This window comes from Lissotriton helveticus, chromosome 6, assembly GCF_964261635.1.
Source record: "Lissotriton helveticus chromosome 6, aLisHel1.1, whole genome shotgun sequence".
NCBI classification, from domain to species: Eukaryota; Metazoa; Chordata; class Amphibia; order Caudata; family Salamandridae; genus Lissotriton; species Lissotriton helveticus.
Genome location: NC_136067.1, coordinates 881,567,070 through 881,592,572, shown reverse-complemented (window position 1 = coordinate 881,592,572; position 25,503 = coordinate 881,567,070). Strand labels below are relative to the sequence as shown.

Genomic DNA, 25,503 nt, shown 5'->3' with positions numbered 1-25,503 from the left:
TTTGATAGATTCCACTCTACCTCTGCAGAATGAATCACATTATGCCATTTGGTCTAGTACTGTCAACCCTTTCCCATTTCAAGTGCGTGGATCACAACAGGCGTACATTCCGATTCAGAATGCTGAGATGGAGATTTGCTGTCCCAAGCAGGCCACCACTTCAGTAGACAAGTTTTCACTACAAGTAGCGTGCGAATTACGGCCTCATTAATATTCATGAGGACATTTGCTGTTTTATTTCGACTTACTGCGCTTCCTTCTTTTGGGTCTGACAAAAAAAAAAAAAAAAAAAAGGACATAGCTTTTTAAATCTTAGATTTACAAAGCTGAACCTACTGCCCTTAAAGCTCCCACTATCATGCCTTGAGGTTTGGGTCATTTGACATGGTATATTGAATTTATTAGTGAAGAGCACGCATTTGAAAAGAATGGATACGAATTGATGATTATTGGTTTATATTTAAGGCTATTTACGTATTCTCCCACCGAGGCTTTGGCGTATAGAGTGGTGCATTTATATACACACAAATATAGACAAAATTAAGATTTTAAGAGAGGACATGCAGGAATATGCCTGCTAGGAGCAGAAGGGTGTGTGAAAGATTGTGTTAGACAGGTTGGAAGAGTCAGAGGGCCGAGTATCTATGCAACCCAGACCACAGGGTTTATTTGTGGCCTCCTCAGTGTGCCCAGAAGAACGGTCATGAGACCCACGCCTCAGCATGGTTGAGAGACTGATATAGTCCGTAAACAGTAGGGGACTGTTGAAGAGGACAGACTTCATATTGTGCATTAGTGTATTTAGACGCATGAAGTGTAAAATAGTAAGAAACCTGCACCAGAAATTGGTGGAATGGAGCTGCTTGGGTGAAATGTTGCTTCTAATTGTGTAAATTGTTAAACTGAAATGAAAATGTCTTCCTCTTTTGCATTTAGTGAATGAAAGTTTGGATTTTAAGTGTTGTTTGCTTAGCGTTCTGAGAACTTTTGCTGCTTAGAGCTTATATTCTTTGATATGCATAGAAATGAAGGCACCTTGTGGGTTAGGTTCTGCTGTGAATCTACCAATAACTTGCCCACCAACTTATCATGTTCGACTGGATCAAGTCTTAAGAATCTCCTTGAGTAATTCAGTTCTCACCTTCTCATACCATGATGTCAGAAAATCTTGTAGTGTCCCCACTTCTGGTTTACTGCATTGCGAAATCTTGGAGTTCCACTAACCCCATGGCATGTTTATTTTGTTAGTGTCCGTAAGGTAACAATTGGTTTATAAAATCTACTCAACTGTCAATATGGAGCTTGTGCTTTTATACTACTATTAGATGCCACAAACAATGCTATTCTAGGCAACCCACCACAACAGTGTAGAACATAATTGACTTAGAAAGGTGTGCCAGTGATACACCGACATAGGAACTCATACTTGGAGACCAATTCTAGGCACACCACCAAGATAACCTAATCGGCTATGATGATGGCTTCCCACTTATAGGTAAAGGGAAAGTTACTTAGCCAGTAAGGATAGTTTTCCTCATGATGGTAATTCGCCATGGATCTACACACCCCAATCTACTGCTTTTCAGCAACGAGTTTCAGGCTCTTCTAAAACTTTGGTTAAAATAAAAACTGGAACTGTACAGTGCAAATTCCAAAACTCAGGTGCCCCTATTTTACATTGCACATTATCGAGGTACCCCAGATTTGTATTCTTCATCTCCGAAATATGTGGAGCAATCCAATATAAGAACTAGCTAGATGAATGGGTAGATGGTATATTCACTTCAATACTCTACTGCCGTATCGAGAGGGATGGTTATGGAACACTTTCTGACCAAACTGGGATCCAGCACTGGAGTCAGTAACAGGACGTTAGTGTTTACACAAAGTAGGAAAAGAAAACTTCCTGCAAGGTCATTTCTCTGTAACAGCCACTAAATCAGTCATGCACTTACAGAATGGGCTGTCATTCCAAGTCCTCATTAACGAGAATATATGATGCCAAAGAACAGAGCCACCAATTAATTAATGACCTGCTGCAGAGAAAATATTTTGAGGCTGACTTCCGATCATAAGTCAAAAAGCAAATGTTAAGTCCTTGAGAAGCAATCGAGACCTTTACAATTAAAACACACATTTCTCCTGAATACAGTTACAAAGCTACATTTGCAAAGGTGGCATTGGAGTCCGAAAAAAATTCACAGACAATATTTTCTCCAAGTCCAAAATATAAACCCAGAGAAATATGTTAGAGTAAAGAAAAGAAGATTACGGCTCCTTCAAAGATACATTGTGCTGCTTTTCGGTCCTTCCTGGTGTGGAAGCCAATGAAAGTGTTCTTTGCAGTAACAAGGCTCATACTGCCAAGACATCTGTCTCCAGGCATTCTTCCCTTAACTGTGACCATAAAAGACTTCTCTGCTCCATCCAGGAAGAGCTTTCATGATATTGACCCCCAGCCTAAGTATAAACATAACAATTTTTCTCAAATATGGTGGACCCAGGGAGGTAAACCACTCTGCGGTACAGAGTCACTGAACAAAATTTGCGAAATAGGGATTCTGTTAGCCAAGAGACACAGTCAAACAAAGCCATTAGGCAAAAAAGATTAAAAATCAATTTCAAATTGATTTTAGGTTATGAAACAGCCGGACTTGGTACCAAAGAGATCAAATCATAAAAGACTGCAGATACTGGAGAGTGTACTCGATATGATGTTTGGAAAGCACTCTTAAGACCCAATGGATATGGTAAAGATTGGGCCAATAGAAAAGGGAGGAAACACCAAGAACAAGTACCAGATCACACAACCTCAACTGTCAGATAAAGCCACAACAGACGCAGCGCTCAGTGGTCCCTCTTCAGCTGAGGAAACAAAGATCTACATTGTAGGGGTACTGTATAGCACCCAGGAAAAGACACCAGTATTGTTATTACTCATTTGATCTGTATATATGTATGTATGGTATTTCTATAGTGCAAACCTAGCCAAAAGGCAACAGATTGCTGTACACCGTCAAAAACAAGTCAACGAACATGTAAGAGGAGAGTAAACTGGGGTGTGGATGGTTAATGTGTAACTTTTATATAGAGCTCCAAGGCTGAACCGCAGTAAGGGAGTATTAAAAAAATTGATTCAGAGAACAGCATTTAAAGCAGAAATGTTTCTTAATTGTGTGTGCAATATAAAATGTTACTAATTGCAGAGAATAAATAAAAAGACAAACGTTTTAGAGTCCAATACGCACCAGCTTAGCTTTGATTGCTCCAGAGTCCACACTCTGGCCAGTTTTGGCATGAAGTTGGAGCTGAATGGCATGGAGTTGCAGAAGCTGATCGTGTACCTCCTTATCCAGCACTACCTTCTCAGCCTGGGTCTCTGTCAACTCGGACTTCAGATCGACCAACTGTGCCTAGAAAACACAATGAGGTGGCAAAAACCATTAGGTGACATTAAAAGTGTATACCGTACACAAGTAAAAGCTTGTCTACATAAATGGCTGGAGGCTTAGATTTGCAATTCCCATCTAAGATGCCACAATCCTTATTAGTACTTCTTTTAAGCAATGTTTATACTAATGGAGGCTCCACCTGTGCCTTATGTAATCAAAGCATCCACCCAGCTCGGCAAACAATGCACAAGTGCCAATTGCATGATACAGGGCAGCGCCAACCAGATGGTTAACCAACACAAGTCAAACACTGGCTTTGTACACAGAAAAGTATGCAATGTCCTTTTCAGTACTGCCATTTCTCCATCAGAGTTTGCTTTAACATTTAGATATGATCAGCTTCGGCAGGGGCAGAAACTTTTCATATTTTAAGCAAACAAGCACATATGTCATAAACCTTGGTGAAAAGAGAATCCGCCTTTTGCGGTTCATGCAACAAAAACATAGAACTACAAATACTGAGCTAGGAGACAGGGCAATTATTAACAAAAGTGGTTTTGAACTTATTCCATGCCCAATAATGCTCTGAATCTTACCTTAAGATGCCAAAGCAACAGAAAGACTGACTTTTTATTGTTTAAATCAATGAGGAAGGCTCATTTGTAAGTGTTTATCAGAAAACATTAAAGGTTCATATTTGTGGATAAGGAATCAGCTGACACCATTAAAGGTAAAACGTGTTTTAGGCACTACAGAGCAGATTAATTTGATCAAAGCTCAGAGTGCAAATACATTTCTTCTATAACAAGCCGGTCAAAACCCATGGTGCAGGGAGTCCTACTCCTGAAACACAATAAAATTCAGAAGTAGACGAGCATAACCACGGAACTTAAAATTGGACAGGGCCTTCTACCGCTAACCAATGGAAGGATCTCTTGGTGTATGAGGTATTTCCAAGGGTTTTATTTTTCTAGCCCAATGAGCCACTGAGAGCTAGAGTCTGTTAACCCCCGAGACAAACATTTTGAGTGAATTGTAGTATTGGGCATTGACGATGTTGATCTGATGTATGAAAAGGGAACATGCAACCACCTGTCTGTCAGGCTAGGAATGAATGGCTGGATTATCTTCTGATTTTGTGATGGAGGACCATAACTCATTTGAATATCTGTTTTTGATGGATAAGGCTCAGGTCAAAAGTTAATACTAGATTCCTTCCTGGAATGATTATAGAACCAGGCTAGGAGAATAGCTAAGAGAGACAACGGATGTTTTAAAAAATGTTTTTTTAATTCTAGCAGCATGAGATCCGCTTTGATTCGTTTGAGAACATATTTAGACACAGAAAACTTAACCTAAATTGGATGTGTATGGTGGCAGCAAAAGAAGGAAAAAACTGACATGCATTACAAAAACTCAGATACAAGCTGGGCATCACCAGTATACGATTGCTGTTAGATTCACTGGATATTATCTATGTTCGGAAGGGTTTAATATAAATAGTATTAATTAGTTTGGAACCGTTGAGGCCTGTTAGTAAACTAGATAGACCCTTAGTAATGTTAAGAGAAGCCTGATCTTTCGTCTGGCACTTGGTAATGGCAGCAAAAAAATCTCTGCCGTGTTATGAAAGTAGTATGGCATTAAGTTTAAAGAAGGCAAAAACTGCCCAAATTATAATTGCACGAATGTATTTTCATTCTATTTAATTTTATAGAAAAAACAACGTTTCTAAGCACATTCACAAATCACACACTTATTCTGCAGAGTTCGTCGAGGATCAATTGCTTCTAAAAAGATGTCCACAACAGAACTGCGGTTAGCAGGTGGAACATGGTTCAAGTCAAACGCCCATCCAAGGACCAGACCACAACAACGACTAGAAAGAATACTGTCCATTTTTAAGGCAAAATACATCATTTTTAAGAGCAAACAGAGCCAGGTCATATCATTCAGAAAGGCCAAAGTGCAGAGATTTAGGGACACATGCGCTTGTAGTTCCTTGTTAAAGATATTATACGCACTGCTGCGCGGGTGGGGGGGGGGGGGGGGGGCAGTAAATAGCAGATTTCACACTTAATTCAAGAGGATGAAAAAGCTGCAGCAGGTAAGTCATGCGAAAATTGCTGCAGGCTTTCACTTACGAAAACCACTGTTAGGGTGCGTCTCATAAAATAGATACGCGTTAATTAAAAGCAGCAAAAACATGCACCGTGGACTAACAGCATTTTCAGAGACTTCCTGAAAACAGCAAAAAACGTTGTTCTGCATTAAACAGAAGGAACGCGAGAAACGATTATCCCGTCATGCTTTACAACATTCAACGTCCGAAAAAGCGGTCTGTTTTTCAGGTTTCAAAAATGCTCATTAGTTTAACCGTTATATCACTTCCGGTGATGCCACCGTTCACTGACAACACTGAAATTACTATTTTACCCTCAGTTATAGAGGACGTCCTGAGGGCAAGGAGGTTCCCTCGTACGTGTATCCAGTTATAACTGCGCCTCATAGAAACAGGGCAAAGAGAATGAGAAATAAAAGGCAGGAGGTTGTGGGAGCGAGGAAAATAAGAGGGGGAGAAAGGAGGAGGATGGAGAAGACAAGAATACAAATGATGGGCACTTAATGTCATTGAAAATATGAAAACGAACGAAACAGCAGTGAGAGCAACATACCAAGTGCACTTCGTGCAGGGCCAACGACGGTGCATCACAGTACAGCAAAATGCAATGTAATGGACTACAAGCACTACTCAGCCAGTGAGCTAAAGGGCACTGGCGTGGCTCTCGTGGCAGCGCAAGCGCCGTCCGCGCAGTGGTAGAATTGTTTAGTGGTGACAGTGAATCGCACTGCAGTACCGCTGTTGGTGTGAAGACAGTGGTACTGTTAATGGGACGGAATGCCCGTGAAGTTGTGAAATGCTGCCTGTGACAATGTAGGGTACAATGTTTAGAGGCAGGGGTCCACTGGTGGAGGTGTAAGTATCCTTGAGGTGCCAAGACGAGTCGGGCAAGTTGGGCAGCGTAGGCTTGACTGTGTCATGTGATGGAGTACATTTATTGCCGTTTACAGTGACCATGTGCAGCGCTACTGCCAGTCGCCATTGCGCACCTTCAGTGCTCGAAATGGAAAAATATATGTGCAGGTACTCTGTATCAGAATACCTGCCTGTTTCTGAGAAGTGCCGGTACTCTCCAATTAAAAGTATTACATCACTCTTGAAAAGTGCTGGTACTCTCCCTCTCAAAATAAAAAAGTGCTGGTACTCCGTTCCGGACAGTACCAGCCCATTTAAAGCCCTGCGCACCATCACTTTGCATGCTGGTGCAAGTGGCAGTTTGCAGTGCTGCTCTCATAGTGCCGATATAGGCAACCCTCGCCACGCAATATGAACAAAGCATGCACTGTAATAAATAATCACATAAAAACAGGATTGTTGGAAAACAGTTTGCTGCATATTTATTTCATACAATGAGTATGGTGGGTTAACACCCGGGCAGCGTCGGATTGGTAACGCGGGCATTCGGGCAATGCCCGAGGGGCCGGGGTCCGAGGGCTGCTGTGGGCTGTTTTTTTTTAGCAGTCTGGGAGACTATTTGGGCGCTGTCTCTGTTCTTCTGATACAGTCAGCAGCCCAGTGGGTGTCTGAGTGGCTTTTCTAGGTGCAGATGGGCGCTCATTACCTCCGTTTAGCACCAGGCTGAGGTGTCACTCCCTTTGTTTCTCGGGCCGGCCCATTATTGTCTGCACATACTGAGCGGGGGCAGGGGGCCTGAGTAGAAGTGGCCTCACTTGTTTCACCAGTCTAAACTAACGCGTGCATTTATTTACCCCCCCCCTTAAAGTTTTTTTATAAGATTACACCAATGCAGTGATATGAGGGGTGTTTATGCAAATGTGGGACGATTTTTTTTGTGTGTGTCCGGGCCGATTTTCATTCCCAATCCAACCCTGCTTACGGGTGATCCACGTGCAGGCAGTGGAGACTGACCTAAGCTGCCCTGCCCGCATTGATGAGCCAAACTGCACCATGGCCAACCCAATCGGTGATACCACATATGTAGGGATTCTCAGCCTTAAATACCGTGGAACACCAGTCCATGACCTTACTCACGCCTTTTTAGGAGGGAGTGTAGCAAGGCAAGCCCCCGGTTGCTCAGGCTTACAACCGCCCGTAGTACTAAAGGGGCGCCAACATTTATCCAGGATCCTGCCATTAAGACTCCTGGGGTTTGGCATGAGGCACCCCTATTGTGCTCCTGACGAGGGTACCCCTATGTACCAGTCAGCCTCAGGATCGCCCCGTAACTTCGCCTTAAACACAAATTAACAAGTCAATATGTTCCCTACTCTACTGTACTCTTCAGCAGGAATGCAGGTTATGCGACAGGGAGGGAGACATCGTGGCCAGGATGGACAAAAAGGAAGGCCAGTGGGCAAGGCCAGGAATAAATACCTCGGCCAACTCACTGGAAGTGACACGGCCCTGGTGCCGGATTTTGGCGGGACACCCCAGGGGTCCTCGTTACTAGAGCATGGGGATGTGCCGAATGTGGCACTATGGTGGCCGCCCTTTTAGATGGGCGCCCTGCATGCGCCACGGTTAGACTCAGTGCCGATATAGGCAACCCTCCCCACGCAACGTGAAAATAGCATGCACTGTAATAATCAAACAAAAATAGGTTTGTTGGAAAACAGTTTGCTGCAGGTTTATTTCATACAAGGAGGATGCCAATGTGGTGGGTTAACTTACAGGCGATCCACGGGTCGGCAGCAGAGACTGACCTAAGCCTCGCCTGATGAGCCAAACTGCACCGTGGCCAACCCAATCGGTGCTACCATTTATGTGGGGATTCTACCCCTTATATACCGTGGACCAACAGTCCACAACTTTATTCGCGCCTTTTTAGGGGTGGAGCGTAGCAAGGCAAGTCAGAGTGTGTCATGCTCCTGCGGGGATGCACTCAAGTGCTGGTGCTGGTGTACACTAAAGACATCACTGTGCAGTTAGTTACCAATGGTTAGCACTTTAGTCATTGTCCAACCGTCTTTGGACCTCACTAAACTAAGCAGCTCAATCTGTCCCGATCCCCTGTGGGTCCTGGTGTGGGATGCAGGTACCTGTGGAGGCCCTCACATGTGATGCTAGAAGGACTCCACCACGGGAGCGAATGGCTACAGAAGACCTATGTTAGAAGGGCGCCACAATAAATAAAGGAGCTTTACTTGTGTAAGAGCTCCTCCCACTGCTGCCACTCTGCATCTTCCCCTCTCTAGTTTCTCCTCAGTCACCGCTCAAGAAGTGAAGGCCTGGTATCGGCTGGGAAAAGTACAGCAGAATACCAGCACAAGGGAGAAAAAGAAGCAACAAATGGGTCCTCCTTAGAAGGAAATATTCAATTAGTTTGAGAGTGGACATGCTTGCATTTCTAAAAGTATTTCTAAAAATGATATCCATTCAGAATAACTTTCATAAATCAATATTAGTATTCATGCATTATAATAACATTACTTATGCCTACGTAAGCTTAATTACTGCAAAATTAATTATTTCTATGAAATCTCACGTTTTTCTAATTTCACAATCCAAAAGTCTTTTCAACGGTTTCATAATCTATACCACTTCTAGTATCATTCTCTAAAATTCCTAGATTCTAGCATGTAATTTAGTACTAAGTTCACCATATTTCCTTTTTTCCAGGATATTTTCCCATAGCACTCCATTATGACACCAGGCCATAGCTTTCTCTTTTCACGTATTATAAGTAAACGTATAAATTTGCATGCATACTTATCTCTTATTATGAAAATCACTCTTTTACGGTGCTTTTGATACTTTAAACAACATTTTCATGTTGTTTTCAATCTAATGTTTGCAACGTGTAATTTCCAAATTTGTGTTTTTATTTAATTTATTCAGTGAAAAATATGGTCAAGATGTATACTCTATCAACACCATATAACGGAGACCAACAATTTATATATTACGTCAATATATAGCCTACAAATAATGTGCTGAAAAGGAGTGTGGATGGCACCGTGCAAATGAAAAACAATAGCAAAACACCCTATGGGATACGTATTGAAATTATATTCTAGCCCAGATTTTTTTTTTTTTTTAATATACACAGTTGGCAAAATAGTTTATTGGACAGAGGATTTAACATGTAATTACACATGAATCCAATGATGATACAATAAGCCACTTCTTGAATGTCGAGCTTTCAAATTGCATAGACAAATCAGCGAGTCCTAGTCAGGACAATAAAAATTCCAGCAGCTTGGAAAATAATAAAAGGCGGCAGTAACTATCCCTGTCCACCTGGCAATGACATCTGTTGAGCGAGGTAAAATGCTGCCTTGCTCCACCCCACAGTCCCCAGGCTGAGGCAGACAGTTCCGCTGATTGACCCGCTTAAAGGACTAAAGGCAACATATGAGTTTCATCCTCGGTGAAACCTTATATTTATTTATGCATTTTTATATAGCGCGGACTTTACCCGAAGGTGTCAGAGCGCTTCACAAAAGGAACAGAAATGAAACATAATGAGAAACATTACAAAAGAACAGATTACTAAAGCATACATTACGTTACATAGGGTAATAGTGACATTTGTGAGCAAACAAAATACATGAGGTAGTCAAAATTGTGAGCAACCAAAAATACATGAGGTAGTAAAGGTAATAGTGACAATTGTGAGCAAACAAAATACATGAGGTAGTAAAAATTGTGAGCAGCCAAAAATACATGAGGTAGTAAAAAGTGCACAGGAGGAAAAAGTGACAAGTGTGCAGTTATAAGAGAAAACAAAGTATCATTTGAGGTATAATACTGCAAAAGGTGCTAGACACTCAGGCACAAGGACAAGCGTTTTGAAATGACCAGTCGGGTGCGATGGTTCACAGGCAACTAAATGGGAGTGCAAAAATCTGCGAGCCTGCCTGAAAAGCTGTGCCCAACGACAAAATCAGTAGGGTTGTTTAGCATGTTCGCACGGTACTTAGCAGACTATGTTCAGAGGACATTAGTTTACATGATATTCTGTATATGTACAGCATGTAAAGCTGTTCACCAATATTAGGGTAAACTATACAGTACTGAATGCACTGCATGCTTTCAGGCGGGGATACATTGTTAAATGTCCATGTGAGGCTTTTTCAGAGGAGACGTTTTCAAAGAAAATGGCTGAAGCCCATAGGTCTTTAATGAGCTCTGACAAGGCAGCCAAGAAATATTCCAGTACTGCATGGGCTTCAGAGCCACTTGACCCCCTCCAGTTAAGCTTTGATGGGGGAACACAGCCAAGGCTTGCATAAGGCAGCAACACATCTCATGGAAATTAACTAAAAAAGATGTATGTTTTATAAGCAGCACAAATAATTGAGGTATTCAATTCAACATACTCCCTGTCATTTTCCAAAACAAGCATTTACAATGCAATGGTTTTGCCTTTGTTAAAGTTAGAGCTATTGGCATTGCTCTTGACATTATTTTTATTTATGTTTTTTTAACATAAATAAATGGCATTGTCATTTACAATGCCACTAGCTTTATCTCTCGCAAATGACACCCACAAACACACACACAGAGCCCTTCCACACACACACCCACACAGAGCGCCCCACACACACAGCCACACAGAGCCCCCCCACACACACAGCCACACAGAGCCCCCCACACACACAGCCACACAGAGCCCCCCACACACACAGCCACACAAAGCCCCCCACACACACAGCCACACAAAGCACCCCACACACACCCACAGAGCACTCTACACACATTTACACAGCACAAGCAGGCAACAGGGGCACACGGAGGCACAAGCAGGCAACAGGGGCACACGGAGGCACAAGCAGGCAACAGGGGCACACAGAGGCACAAGCAGGCAACAGGGGCACACAGAGGCACAAGCAGGCAACAGGGGCACACAGAGGCACAAGCAGGCAACAGGGGCACACAGAGGCACAAGCAAGCAATAGGGGCACGAAAACGGAGGCACAAGCAGGCAACAGGGGCACACGGAGGCACAAGCAGGCAACAGGGGCACACGGAGGCACAAGCAAGCAACAGGGGCACACGGAGGCACAAGCAAGCAACAGGGGCACACGGAGGCACAAGCAGACAACAGGGGCACACGGAGGCACAAGCAGGCAACAGGGGCACACGGAGGCACAAGCAGGCAACAGTGGCACACGGAGGCACAAGCAGGCAACAGGGGCACACGGAGGCAGAAGCAGGCAACAGGGGCACACGGAGGCACAAGCAGGCGACAGGGGCACGAAAACGGAGGCACAAGCAGGCGACAGGGGCACACGGAGGCACAAGCAGGCGACAGGGGCACACGGAGGCACAAGCAGGCGACAGGGGCACACGGAGGCACAAGCAGGCAACAGGAATCCTTGCAAAATTTGTTTGTGTGCTTTTCGATAGCATAATTTCTATGGGCATGTATTAAAAAGAGGAAGCAGGTTGGCACATAAGACGACTTAAAATTGACTTACATTTTTACTGTATTATGTATATAGATTAAATGATTTTTAACTTAATCTATATGGTAGCACTCTTAAGACTCAGGATTTAAGCTATCTTTTATAACGTCTTTTTTCTAAAATGTGACTGTAAATATTTTTATGATACTTTTATGATCTGTGTAAGATCGAATAAAGGATTTGATTGATTGACTACTGCTAGTCCACTGAACAACATTAGGCCATGTGTTAGTTGACACCTACTTTGGTATTATAATCCCCAACAGAACTGAGCCAGAAGAGTGTCCGAAGCTTAACTGCAATAGTGGATAAACATTTCACATTAAAAAAATTAAAGTTGGCTCAAAATCAGTGTTTCCTGCAAAGTGTCTTTTGCATAGAGACCATTTGCAGTTTGAGTTGTGCAGACTAACGAAAAAGCATTGGAATAATGAGCTCCAGATCATGCTGGATTTCAGATCCTGTATTTGGAAGGTTATCTTCGATGAAGAAGCATCATAGCAGCATTAAAAAACTTAAATGTGCAAAGAGAAAGGACCCTTCAACTTGACAGCATATTTTTCTCTTTTGCTAAATATGGCGAGTATGAAATGTAACGAGTCTTAAAACTGACCTGAATGTTTACCTAGACAGAAATATGGTAAGGAATGTGTGCCCTCTCCTTGTATCGAGATGAATCTAGTAATATGATCGCACCACCGAAAGACGCGACCTCCGTCAGCAAGCACTACTCTCCAGCCATGTAGCACCTGCGTGACTGTCCCTAAAGCTGGAGCAGCAGCCTATGAGCAAAATATTTATCCGGAGAATAAACTTCTCAGAAGAAAGTTCTCACTCGAGAAAAGCAGCCCATGGGCAGAAATCGAAAAGCACCCTCCAAGTTAAAAGGCTGTTGCCAGAGATTCAGTTCCTGATCATAACTTCAGATCTCTCTGTACCGGAGAGAGAAAAAAACAGGCCAGTCAGCCTGAGGGATTTCACCACCATAGAAGAATCACTTGGCCAAGCTCCCTGCACTCCGTCCCACAGCGGGACTTAAACACCTGAATTATCGATAGCAGCGAGAGCCGAGAAACAGCTCATCGGTAATGAAGGAAAAAAAGCACACCATGGCCGTCATATAGGAGTCCTCTTAGTCACATACGAGGCGGCTCAGACAGAACTCAAAGAGACCACTCAACGGGAGGTCACAAAATATCACGGGAGGGATGCCTGTCCCTATGAACTTCACCTTTAGTTCCATATCACATAAGACACCGAAGATCACAGAAGAGAAGCCCTGAGAGAAAACATAGAGATGAGAACCTTAACGGTTCGGTGCTATGTGGCAACTGCACACACAATGAGGAAGTCGTCTCACCCTCGAAGAGGCGCACGAAGACGGCTGTTCGGCAGCGCCCCTTTGCTCAGCACCCCTCGTCTCCTCCAGCTGAATCCCCAACACCAAGGAGGGGTCCCAGTTCCAGCCCAGCTGCTTGCACATCCCACAGGCAGTGAGGGGAGCGCGAGGCGACACACCCGGACGGCTAAGCCTAGCTGCTAAGCACCTGTTCACGCTCCTGTGCTTCTCACGTGCTTGTTTGTCTCCCCCGTCCCCTCCTCCTTGGCGCTCACACTCCCCTAGGCATACCTCGGTGCACACAGTCCCCTAGGTCTGCCTCTTTCCGTTCCCTCCTGGGGGTCCCGGGAAGCTGCCTCCTCCTCCTCCTCCGTGGGCTCCTCTCCCAGCGCTGCGGCCGCACACCTTTTGCCCAGCAGCTTCTTGGCGGCCTCGTCCTGGCCCAGCTTACAACAAACCGCAAACCGAGGGGAAAAAGGCAGCCAATCACCGCGCAGGTCGCCCGGCGAGCCTCCCGCAGCCTGAAGCAATGGCAGCGCGGCTCCCGGGTGACGTCGGCGGTTGTTCCCTCGGCTTCTCCGCGGCCGCGAGGCCAGCATCAGGCAACAAGCGGGAGGGGGCGGGAAAGGGGGGTGGAGAGACGCAGAAGTGCCGGCAATGCCGGACCAGACTCGGGGGCGTTCCCGGCGTCGCGTGACGTCGGCAAAAGGGAAAGAATGTCAGGAACGCCCCCGTGTCTGGTCCGGCATTGACGGACAGGCCCCTCGTCCAATGGCAAGGCTCCGTTTACGGAGCCAGCCAATCAATGACGAGGGCCGACCCAAAGCACCCTACAGTTCTCAACAGGATTTCGCCTGCGCGAAAAGCTGCGCAGAGCGCAGCTTTCGCTAGGCAAAACCTAAAAAGGAATATAGCATATCTCTTTTAACCCCTTCCACACTCATGACGAGCTGGGCTCGTCATGCAGTAGCCTCCCAGCACGCTCATGACGAGCCCAGCTCGTCATGAATAATGGGTTTTTGCATATTCCAGCAGAGGGCTGGAACTCATCGAGCATCGATGTGGTTAACTTCTACCATCGACTTAATTTTATTTTCCCCATCTGGCCCATTTGCAATACGTTACATATCATATACTACTATTGAGAGTCTACTAGGATGAGGGAAGAATGGAGGAGTTGTAATAATAAATGTAGAAAATGAAGAAAGCCCATACATGCCAATGCAGCCATCAGCTGAAAGTCGTGTACAGATCCATGTATTAACCGCATGCTCGCTAGCGGTTTTCCCGCTGCGCGCTGCGTTTTTCAAATTACCGCGTTACATGACGAGCTCAGCTCGTCATCAGCGCACGGCATGTTATGCTCATGACGAGCTGAGCTCTTCATCAGCCCCGAAGGGGTTAAAGGAGGAATTCAGGCCTAAGCTGTCTGCCATAGTGAAATAGAAGAGCAACACAAAATGGAGTCAGGTCCCGGGGCCAGGGAAGTCGATGCGAGTTTCAGTAGAATAGAGAAATACAATTAGACATAGGAGGGATAGAAAGTTACAAGCTCGCTTTGTGAGAACACATCTTTACGAAAATATGCAGATAAGGCAGCGCAGTCTCTTAGAATAGGTGGGAGATTAGGCCTTGCAGAGCGGTAGTCGTGTAGGGAGTAGAGCACTGCTAGATTTCAAAGAGACAAGTCAAGGACAACCGGTACAACAAACAATAGTGTAGGTGCGCAGCTAGCTAACACGTACACATTAATCGCATTCCTTAAACACGTTAACTGCTGTTTTTATAGAAAATAATACTTTTAATATAGTGTTGTGCATGAGCAGATGTGTTATCAAATATGCAAAATGTGTGACGTATTTACACTTTGAACTATATAAAAGAAACTGGCTGCCTATTGTAAGTGGACGCTCAGATTCCAGCTCCCCAGAGCTGACTGACATTCTGCATGTGCTCATATTAAACTTTGTACTATATTGCCAGCAGAAGTTGTTTTGTCTTTTCTTTCAACTGGCAACACAGTGAGTAGTTACACAAATCTCAAAGCAAGTCTATAGAAAGCTTCCAACCCACTTTCAATACTAGATTACATCCTGAATCGACTAGGATGGCACAGAGGTGGATCTAAGAATTCCTCATATGTTGATTATCGATTGGGAGACTGGTGAAAGAAGTTCACATTCATTTAGTGTGCTTCTCACTTTCCATAAGGACTACTCCCTGAAGAATAACTGAAGAGGAGAATGTTGAAGATGGCTGCTTCCTACAGCCAAGTTGAAAGCTAACAAAGTAATTGCACGTCTTCGTGCCAGTTTGAGGAAGAACATAACTGTAGTGCATATATTTGCACAATTTACTCTTGAAAAGCTGGGAGAAGGGATTGAACTACCATAAATTATGCTCAGCTATACTATCTTGTTAGCAAACATGCTTTCCAGCTCTGACCAGATTTCATGGTCTCTAAATATGTTCCAATGAGCACCTCAAATTTATTTTGAGGAGTTGTGTGTTCTGTGGAGGGTCACCTTGTAGAAGCCAACCCTGGAGAGGACTGTTCTACTGAGTTGAACACAACAGGACTGTTCGCTACTGAGCATTTGTAGTGATCTCCACCCTAATTGAGTCTACTGTACAGTCCGTTGGGGTGGTGAAATAATGTAACAAAACAAAAGTATTTATTCTTACTATGAAGCGGGCTATTTTTTTCTTCCAAAGATCAGAATAGTTTTAGGTGGAACAAGATATTAAAATCTGAAATGAGCAATCGGAGTCATGCACCCAGAAGAAAAAGCCCACAGCAATTGAGTGAATAGGATTTTTTATTAGCATATTCGAATTCTTCCTAATGATTCCATCCATTAAAAAGGAAACTTTACATTAATTCACAAATTCCTCACTCACACCAACCACCGCTGCATGAAGCTTAATCACCGCAAACTTTTGCTAGCAATTCCTTTCAGAAAGAAGATAGTCTTTAGACAATGTGCCTTTCAAACCACTGCAAAAAAAAGTTATTTCTAAGATGGAAAAGAGCTCAGACTTGATTTGATTTTTGTAAAGCGTGGCGTATGCCCAAAGGAGACTTGGTGCTAGGAGTCTACTGTTAGGTCATTTACAACAACAGTGAGAACTAAAACGAAAGAGGAAAAAGAGCCAGGTTTTCAGCAGCTTCCTGATAAGCTGTAAATTGGATTGGCCTCACAAAATCTCTGGAATATGATTCCAGAGCGTGGTGGATGGATGGAAAAAAGGTCAGATCTGGGTTGGTTTATTGAGAAATCCAGACTGGCCAGGATAAGAACACTGTCTGGATACAATTGAAGCTTTAAGTATCCAGTCACCCACATGCAAACTATAAAACAGGTGGGTTCAGTTTTTTAAAATTAAACTTCGTTAATTCAATAGGACTTCAGAATGAAGAGTGGTATCACAAATGTGAGATATTTTTTGGAACCTTCCTTGACCACAGAATGGAAATATGGTTCCTGGATATCACCTGAACATATTGAATCCCCAACATACATTGCCAACAAGATTTGAGGAAGAGTGAAAGGAATTCAATTAAATTATAAAGGTCCTGAGTTCAATACATTCAAGTATTGTAGTATCTTGGCAGGTAAATATCCACTGGTGAAATCTCTTCGGCTCTCACCTGTCTGCAGGGCATTTATAAGTCTTCAGCCCAAGAAGCTGCTAAATGTTAAATTCTACAAATTCATTAGCTGAAAGAAAAAACGTTTCTCAAATGTAGGAGAATGGTCTTTGATAACGTGCAAAATATGAAATTTTCTTGTCTTGTTCCTTCGATGCCTTGTATTCCTTATCAAGGATAACAGATCGAGGAGGGCAAAAACGTTGTCTTCACCTAGGCTGAAGGGAAAAAATGAAAACCGAGTTATAAAATTCCTTGAAACTATGGTTGGTTAATCTATGGTTTTTTTTGTTTACATTCACAGGAAGTACTCTTAAGAAAGATATATCAGACTAAAGCTTTTTTTCCAGTCCACCGAGGACTAAGAAAAAGCACCACACTAATCCGTCCTACATAATAAAATTGCATGACAACTTTATCAGCAAGACCAACTATCTTAATGGCCCTGCACGCAAGTGAAGATAAAATCTGTTATGATCAACGACTCTTCCTCACAGTTTCATCAGTATTTTCTGTAGACTTTATGAATTGGGACCCTATTGAATCAATAGAGGGATAGGCATTCAGAATGGCAAATTGAGAATCCTGTAAATAAACCCTCAGCTCTTTTAATATTTTAAAAGGATTTATTCTGAGATTACATGATTTTAATTGAGCCTATCAGTAGGCATGACATTGGAGCTGCTCTCAAGGCATTCATATTTTTCGTTCTATTTAAAAAGGCCATCTGCTCACCATTAATGCTGATAGAAGAGCACCCAAAACGGTAATGTTCGCCTATCCCAGAATTTTTTTTTCTAGGAGAACCTGAAGAAGCTGGCTGTGTTACTCAAGGTAGGATATTTAACATTGCAAGCCTAAGATACTGCATATGGCTATACAAAAAGTTGCAGGTGAATCCTGACCAAAAAGTGGAGCGAGGATTCCCAATGTTCATGAAAAAAACTTTGATTCTCAGGCCAAATTCCTAAGTTATTACAATGAGCAGAGCATCTCCCTTACCACTTCACAATAAAAAGTGACGACTTATTCCTGTTGGTCCCCGACAGGATGACCTAGAAACAGCAATCAGAGATGCTCCTGACCGAGTTAAAAACATATGGGGCACAGAGAAAGAAACTTGGAGGAAACAGCATAGTTGTTGGCAGGAAAGAGCTGCTAGTATAACACGTTTATAACAGTACAGGCTTGTAAGCACCAAAAAGCACTGGCAAATGCAAGCGGGATTGTAGAAACGAGAACTCAAGGTTAACTTATCAACACAAACTTTGGGGCCATCCAGATACCACCAAAACAGAAATGGGCCGAATTGATAGAGGTAGGGTCCCTCAATTCTTTAATCCCAACTGAGAATTAGAATGCATCTGAGCTGGACAGAAGTATGTTGCAAATAGAAGAATTTAACAACTTACAGCAAAGAAGTGCATACAACCAGTAAATATATTTTTGCTACAGTTATATCCTTTACACGTTAGTCTCAATATGGGGAAGTTAAAAGGCAGGAAATTAAACAAAATTATAACAGTGATGGAAAGTATATCTCAAGCAAACATGCTGTAGAGCTGCACATCCTGGTAGCGGCTGCATTGAACACATGCACTAGCCAAAGAGGCTGTCTTGCCGGTTACATTACTGAGTGTATGCCACTGGAAAGCAACAAAAGCGGTCATAGCTTTAACAAAAGTTTTGCAATAATTTCTTCCAGCAGAGAGGGGCACTGAATGAATACAAAGGCTTATGCAGTAGACAATCAACGACCGAGTGTGTTGCAGGAGCATTCCCTGTGTACATAGCACTGAGCCTCAGAAAAAAACCTCTGGCCTTTGTGCCAGACTAAAAATTTAGAGCACTTCTTATATTCATATTAACATTTATCATGCGACACAGAGATGTGGAGCAAACCGGAATTCCGGGACGTTAGGCTGAATATTCTTCAAACGACGTTGGTAATCACAGAGGAGTGGATCCCATGTCGCACCTTGTCATCATTCAGTGTGTCCTTCCGAGATGCCATGAGTATGTGCAGTGCCTTTTGCTTGTCTGATCAAATATTCTGCAACGAGCTTGGGTAGCGATATGCCAGACTTACAGGGTATAGAAGCCCGAGATCAGCAAGTAAAAGCTAGAATGAGATTTCACTCTTATTTTTGGAATGTTCTTCTGTAGAAGACGCAGGATCTGCCGTATGGCCATGCCACAATCCAAAAACAAAATGCTTTCCCCACAAAATATAGTGACCACTCGTGATACACTTTTTGCATTTTTTTATTCTAAAAAGGGTCAAACAATATATATAGCCTTCCTGTTTAATTCAGAAAAAGGCCCTAAAAAGAACACAACAGTTTTCTCAAAGAGGAAAGCATAAGGGCCAGATGTAGGTAGGGTTTTACCGGTCGGTAACGGCCGAATTCGGCCGTTACCGACCGGTAAAAGGATTTTGAGATGTAGGGGGCAGAATCGGTAAATTTACCGTTCGGTAAATTTACCGATCGGTAATTTTACCGAATCTGTAAATATACCGGTCGGTAAATTTACCGACCGGTATTTTTACAGATTCGGTAAAATTGATATGTAGGTGGGACTCTTATGAGTCCCACAAGGCCTAAGAAATCGGTATTTTACCATCAAATTCAATTTGATGGTGAAATACCGATTCAGGTGTGCATGCACATATGTGCATGCACACCTGTGCCATATGACAGGCAGACCTGCCCTTAGGGCAGGTATGCCTGCCATATGGGCCCCCCGACCCTTTTTTGGGGGTGCTAGAGGGTGTCAAAGTGACACCCCCTGCACCCTTGTCAAAATCGGTATTTACCGATTCGGTAAATACCGACCGGTAATGCCCCATTCATTCCTATGGGCTTCAAAGCCCATAGGAATGAATGGAGCATTACCGGTCGGTATTTACCGATTCGGTAAATACCGATTTTTACAGATTCGGTAAAATACACATCTGGATGGACCTACATGTCCACCCTTCATATTTACCGATTCTTAATTACCGAATCGGTAAAATTCGGTAATTAAGAATCGATAAATATTTTTTACCTACATCTGGGCCTAAGTTCTGCTGATTGCCACAGAGCTCACTTCAGTGGTGTCTGGAAGGTCTATCTGCATTCACATTCTCTTGGCTGAGATGATGGACATCGACTAGTGAAAATTTAAAGCACAGCTACCCCAGGAGGATCATAATCAATTAACATAAGTCATGAACTGGCAAGTAATAGACCCATTAGCTACTAAGAGTTGCCTACTGAGGATCCAAATCTTTTTACCTTTCTTAAAAGCCAGTGGGAATGCAATTTTATTTAGAAAGCAGTATTTTCCAGCATGCTATGCTTTGCTTTAAGTGTGATATAAAAGGTGGGGGAGGGAGGCTCTAAAAGGGGTGTGGTATAAAGATATTAGGAACATTAAGGGCATCATTTAGAGTTTGGTAGAAAGGATACTCTGTCACAAAAGTGAAGGAGTACCCCTCCTGACAAAAAAACCCTTAGCCCGCCCATTCTGTTTTGAGATGGGGCAGACCACCAGTTTTCTGAGGCCAGTGCCCCCTCTGACTGCTGTGGGAAAACTGACTCCGATGGCCCGAAAGAATAGGGGCTCGAAGGACTAACTGAATCAGTCCACGGCCCTATTTGGCATGTATGATGTGATGTCCAGTTTTTCAGTCCATCCTGAACGGAGGAAAAAAATAACGGCCCACACCCACTGGGAGAAGACTACCAGTGTGTGGGCGCCAGTAAGTTTTTTGGTTTGTTTCTGAAAAACCAAAAAGTTTAGTGTGTGACACACCTAAAGGCCGCATACCAGCGTTTAGCGCCTACACAGGAGTTGCATTGGCAGCCGCTCCTGGGAGTGCACAGAGGTCACAGCTGGTCTAGCAGTCTTCTGGTCGGCAGGGTGTCGGGTGTAATGTCCTCTGCCACCCTGACGGTCAAAGTGAAGACTGCCATACACTAAATCAGGGCCCAAGAATCCTCTACAAGAGGCATGATCTGCGTACTAGGTATACATAGTAAAACAGGTGAACTACTATCCTGAGCTTTTCATGAACAGTTTTACTAATAAAGAATACCTGAAATCAAAAGGCAGCCAGACGTTTATGTGCTTATAGCTCTACTATCCTAGGCCATACGCAATAAACATTTGACAGGGCAAATTTAAAAGTTGGCTTGCTACCTAGTACTACTATTGGAAAGGCAAGAGTATAACAGGAATACCTTGGTAATGCAATTGTAATCAAACACTATCTGAAGGCCTCAAACACCAATGGTAAACAGAAGTATTTATCAAAACACTGTCCAGTTACCGCCTACTACCACGTGACCAAGGAGAAAAGGACTCAATGTCAGTCTGCCCTGAATCCCTTATCTGGAAACACTAATAGTCAATTGAAATAGGCTCAGTTAAGGTACTGAGAGTTCCAAGAACAATCTTAAATGGCTTTCCAACAAGGTGAGCAACGGAGGGGGCGTGGCCACAGAGGCGACCAAGATGGCCGCCTCCGATTGAAGCTTCGTCGTTCGGGCGGCCAATTTGCTACATCCTGCGGGCATAAGCCAGACCTGATCCTGCTGCACACCTCCATCCTGAAACTGTGGCAATTCGCCATCATCCGATACCCGCCTTGGTCTCTGGAGTGACCTGCGAGGTGCCGTTCGGCGGAGGAGACGGAGCGCCACCCCACTGGCGTCCTCTCTACCTGCGCCTGGCCAACTGGTGAGTGCTGCGCCGGGGGCGCTTTGTTTTTGCCCCGCGTTCACTTGGGAACCCGGGGGCATAGATGCTCCTCCTCCGGTCTGGGTCGGGAGTTGGTCCGTGCCGGTCCCGCGGCACTGGGGCACGCTGTGGCCTTAGGGCTTGGTGCGTAGGCCGGAGCCGAGCAGAGCTGAGCTCCAGGAGGTTTGACACTCTGGAGCAAAAGCTGGCTGACATGGGGTCTAAAGTACAGGCCCATGATCGCCGGCTGGACGTTGTCGAATCCTGTGTTTCCGATGTTGAGGATGCGGACGCCAAGGCATTAAAGCGGCTCGAGCGAGTTGAAAAGATCCTGAAGGAGGTGGCTATTAAAAATGAAGACCTAGAGGCGCACGGACGACGCAACAACATCCGTATTTTAGGCGTGGCGGAGACTACCCAAACTAGTCGGATGGACGTATTTGTTGAAAACCTCCTCATCGATCTGTTCGGCAGGGAGCAATTTACTCAAGGGTTTGTGGTGGAGCGGGCCCACCGTTCCCTGGGTCCCCGACCGCGTCAACCACCGCGTCCAATTATCACCAGGATCATGAACTTTAGAGACCGCGACGCTGCCCTTCGGTCGGCCCATGAGAAGGGGGAGATACGATGGCAGGGAGGTTCCCTGTCCTTCTATCCGGACTTCACTCTAATGGTACTAGAAGTGCGACGAAAGTACACTGGTGTCAAAGCTACTCTGCGCAATTTAGGTCTTAAGTATGGTATGCTTTACCCCGCGCGTCTCAGGGTTGAAGTAGCTGGCAAGGTCCGCATTTTTGACACCCCCACGGAGGCTCAGGAGTTTTGTCACACTTATAAGAATCAAGGCTCTCAGGCCAATGCTAGCTCCAGAATGCCTTCCCCGGAGCAGGGAGACTCCCAGCACAGCGTGGAACTGTTTTCGAGCTCAGGCCCTGGCGGACATTTCGACTCCTACCCATGTTTTTTCTCCTCTCGTTGTATTATCAGCTTTGGGATTGTTTGATGGTCTACAGGTCTGGTTAATCCATGGTCATTTGTATTGGCTTGCCCGGATGTTGTGGCGTTGCTACCCCCCATGGCGAACGATTTTGTTTCCTTGGTCTTTGTTGGATTTTTTGTTGCGGTGGACTATGTTTGCAATGTAATTTCTCCATGTATAACACTGCAGTTAACCGCCACACTATGTTGGGTTTTCCTCTTCGGGGTTTGTAAGAGGTTGGGTGAGGGGTGGTGGGGGGATTTTGTTTGGTATTGTTTCTTTACAATGTGTCACATCATTTACACTATAACGAGTCACGAGTTGAGCTGCTCATGGTATAGGTCAATTTTACTTCCCTTGTTTCCATGGCCAAGTTAGGCTTACAGCTCAGCCCCTCTGAGCTTTCGATTATGTCATGGAATGTTCGGGAACTAAACAATTCCAAGAAATGTAAGCAAGTTCTGAACTACATAGCTAGGCATAGGATTGATATAGTCATCTTACAGGAGACTCATTTATCATTTGATGACACTTCGCATGTTGCCAGAAGCTGGGGATCACACCGCTACTTCTCCCACTACAGCAGATATTCCAGGGGGGTCGGTATTTGTATCCATAAGCGGGTACCATTTGTCCTAACTCACACTATTATTGACAAGGATGGCAGATATGTCATAATTACGGGGGCCCTTCTGGGTCACAAGATCACACTTGTTGGAGTCTATGGCCCTAACACAGACACCCCTGCTTATTTTCATGAGTTACAGGTGCATTTGCTTAATTCAGACCCAGGCTTGCTGATCGTTGGAGGCGACTTCAATCTGCTGCTTAACCCAGCCAGGGATAGCACTTCCTCTGCCCCAGACACTAAAGCCCGCTCACGTCCAGTCCTCCTTGATATATGCTCCCACTTTTCTCTAATCGATATTGAAGCGGCCATGCATGTATTGTCACCAGCCTACTCGCACTACTCCGGGTTCCATAATACCTGGACCAGGATCGACTATTGGCTAATTTCCCCGGAGGTGGTTGGGTGGGTGGATGACCTCCTTACGCTCCCGCGCACCCTGTCCGATCACTCTCCCATAGTCCTGAGATTGAAGATTCCTAGAGCAGGTGGCTATGAGAGGCAATGAGAGGCAATGGCAATGGCGCTTTCCCGGGAAGGCTTTATCAGACCCGGTTTTCACGGAGGAGGTGAGGGCGGTCCTGTGGGAGGGATTTAAGGCCACCATCAGGGGTGTTTGCATTGCTAAGCACATTGGCGTGCTGCGAGATGTCCGCACTACACTGTCCAGAATTGAGCGTGACATTGCTGCGCTAGACGCGGAACAGCTCCAATCCCACTCTGAGAAGAGAGTTGATGGTGGAATTTCGAGATGAGGCCGATGGGGAACTCAGATTTTTGGCTAAACAACATACGGCTCGGCAGTATGGTGAAGGCGACAGACCGGGCAAGGTGTTGGCACAACTGCTTCGTCCCCCTAACACTTCTTCCTACATTACGGAGATCAAGGGCCCTACGGGACACACACTACGCACCACACCCGAGATCTGTGAGACCTTTTTTTCCTATTATAAATCTTTGTACACGTCCACGTTATCGGATGACTGCACGGACCGAGGTAACTACCTCAACGAGCTTGCGGTGGTGTACTTGGAGAATTACATGAAGGACTTCCTGGCCGCTCCTATCACACAAGACAGTGTTGTCGAAGCTATCGACTCCATGAGAGGGTCCTCTGCACCGGGCTTAGACGGCTTCTCAGCCGACTTTTACAAGACCTACAGGGATTTATTGGCCCCCCGCTTGGTGGAGGTGTACGCCGAAGCTCTCGAAACGGGTTGTCTGCCCCCCACCCTTAGGGAGGCGGTCATAGTGCTGCTCCCTAAACCGGGGAGGGACGCCACTTTGTGTGGTTCTTATAGACCTCTATCCTTATTAAACTTGGACTACAAGATCCTAGCAAAAGTCATTGCCATCCGACTTTCGTTGCTGATGGAGTCTATTATATCTCCGGCCCAATCCAGCTTTGTGCCACATCGATCCACCTCACTCAATCTCCGAACCCTCTTTTCCGTGCTACACCGTATAGATCCTACCACTCCGGCAGCAGCAGTTCTTCTCGATGCCGAGAAGGCATTTGATTCTTCAGAATGGCCATTTTTTCTGTCTGTTTTGCGATGTATGGGAATGCCTGAATGCTTTGTTGCTACGGTAGAATGGTTATATACTCTTCCCATGGCCAGATTGCGCCTTAATGGCACCATTACAGAGCAGTTCCCCCTGACGCGTGGCACGCGACAGGGATGTCCCTTGTCGCCGCTGTTGTACATTTTAGCGATGGACCCGTTGGTCCATCATTTTCAGGAGAATCATTTGCACCGCGGTCTCCAGTTTCGCACAGGCCCGCTCTTAATTTCGCTATACGCGGATGATACCATCCTCTATGTCAGGCAACCCCAGATCAACCTTGAGCCTTTGATCTTAGAAATAATCAGTTTTGGCAAGTTTTCGGGTCTGCGTATAAATTGGCATAAATCTGTCATATTTCCACTTACGTCAAGTACAGTGGAGTCGCCTAGTCTCTTCCCCCTTACATGGAACCGTGACTCAGTGAAATACTTGGGAGTTCACGTTCATTTAGATACTGAATCCATCATCAGATTGAACTATGGCACTGCGATGACGGCTCTAGAGGGCCAGATTGAAAGATGGAATCGCCTCCCATTGTCCATGGCTGGGCGTATCGCCATAATTAAAATGATAGTGCTGCCACGGTTCTTATATCTTTTCAATAATATCCCTGTGCCTCTTACCAAAGTATTTTTTGTCCAGTTACGATCCTTATTGTTAAAGCTAGTATGGGGAGATAAGAATCCACGTGTGTCTTGGCCGATTTTGACGCTCCCATATGAG

At 44.6% G+C, this 25,503-nt stretch overlaps 1 protein-coding gene across 2 annotated transcripts in view; it reads right to left on the bottom strand.

Annotated features, from left to right (window-relative positions):
* The window catches only part of GOPC (golgi associated PDZ and coiled-coil motif containing), a 194,006-nt gene that overhangs the window by 101,739 nt on the left and 66,764 nt on the right, over positions 1-25,503 (bottom strand). For both annotated transcript variants that reach the window (XM_078648484.1, XM_078648485.1), the window contains exon 2: positions 3,249-3,413. In XM_078648484.1, the coding sequence (XP_078504610.1) occupies positions 3,249-3,413 (165 nt within the window). The remainder of the gene's footprint in view (positions 1-3,248; positions 3,414-25,503) is intronic.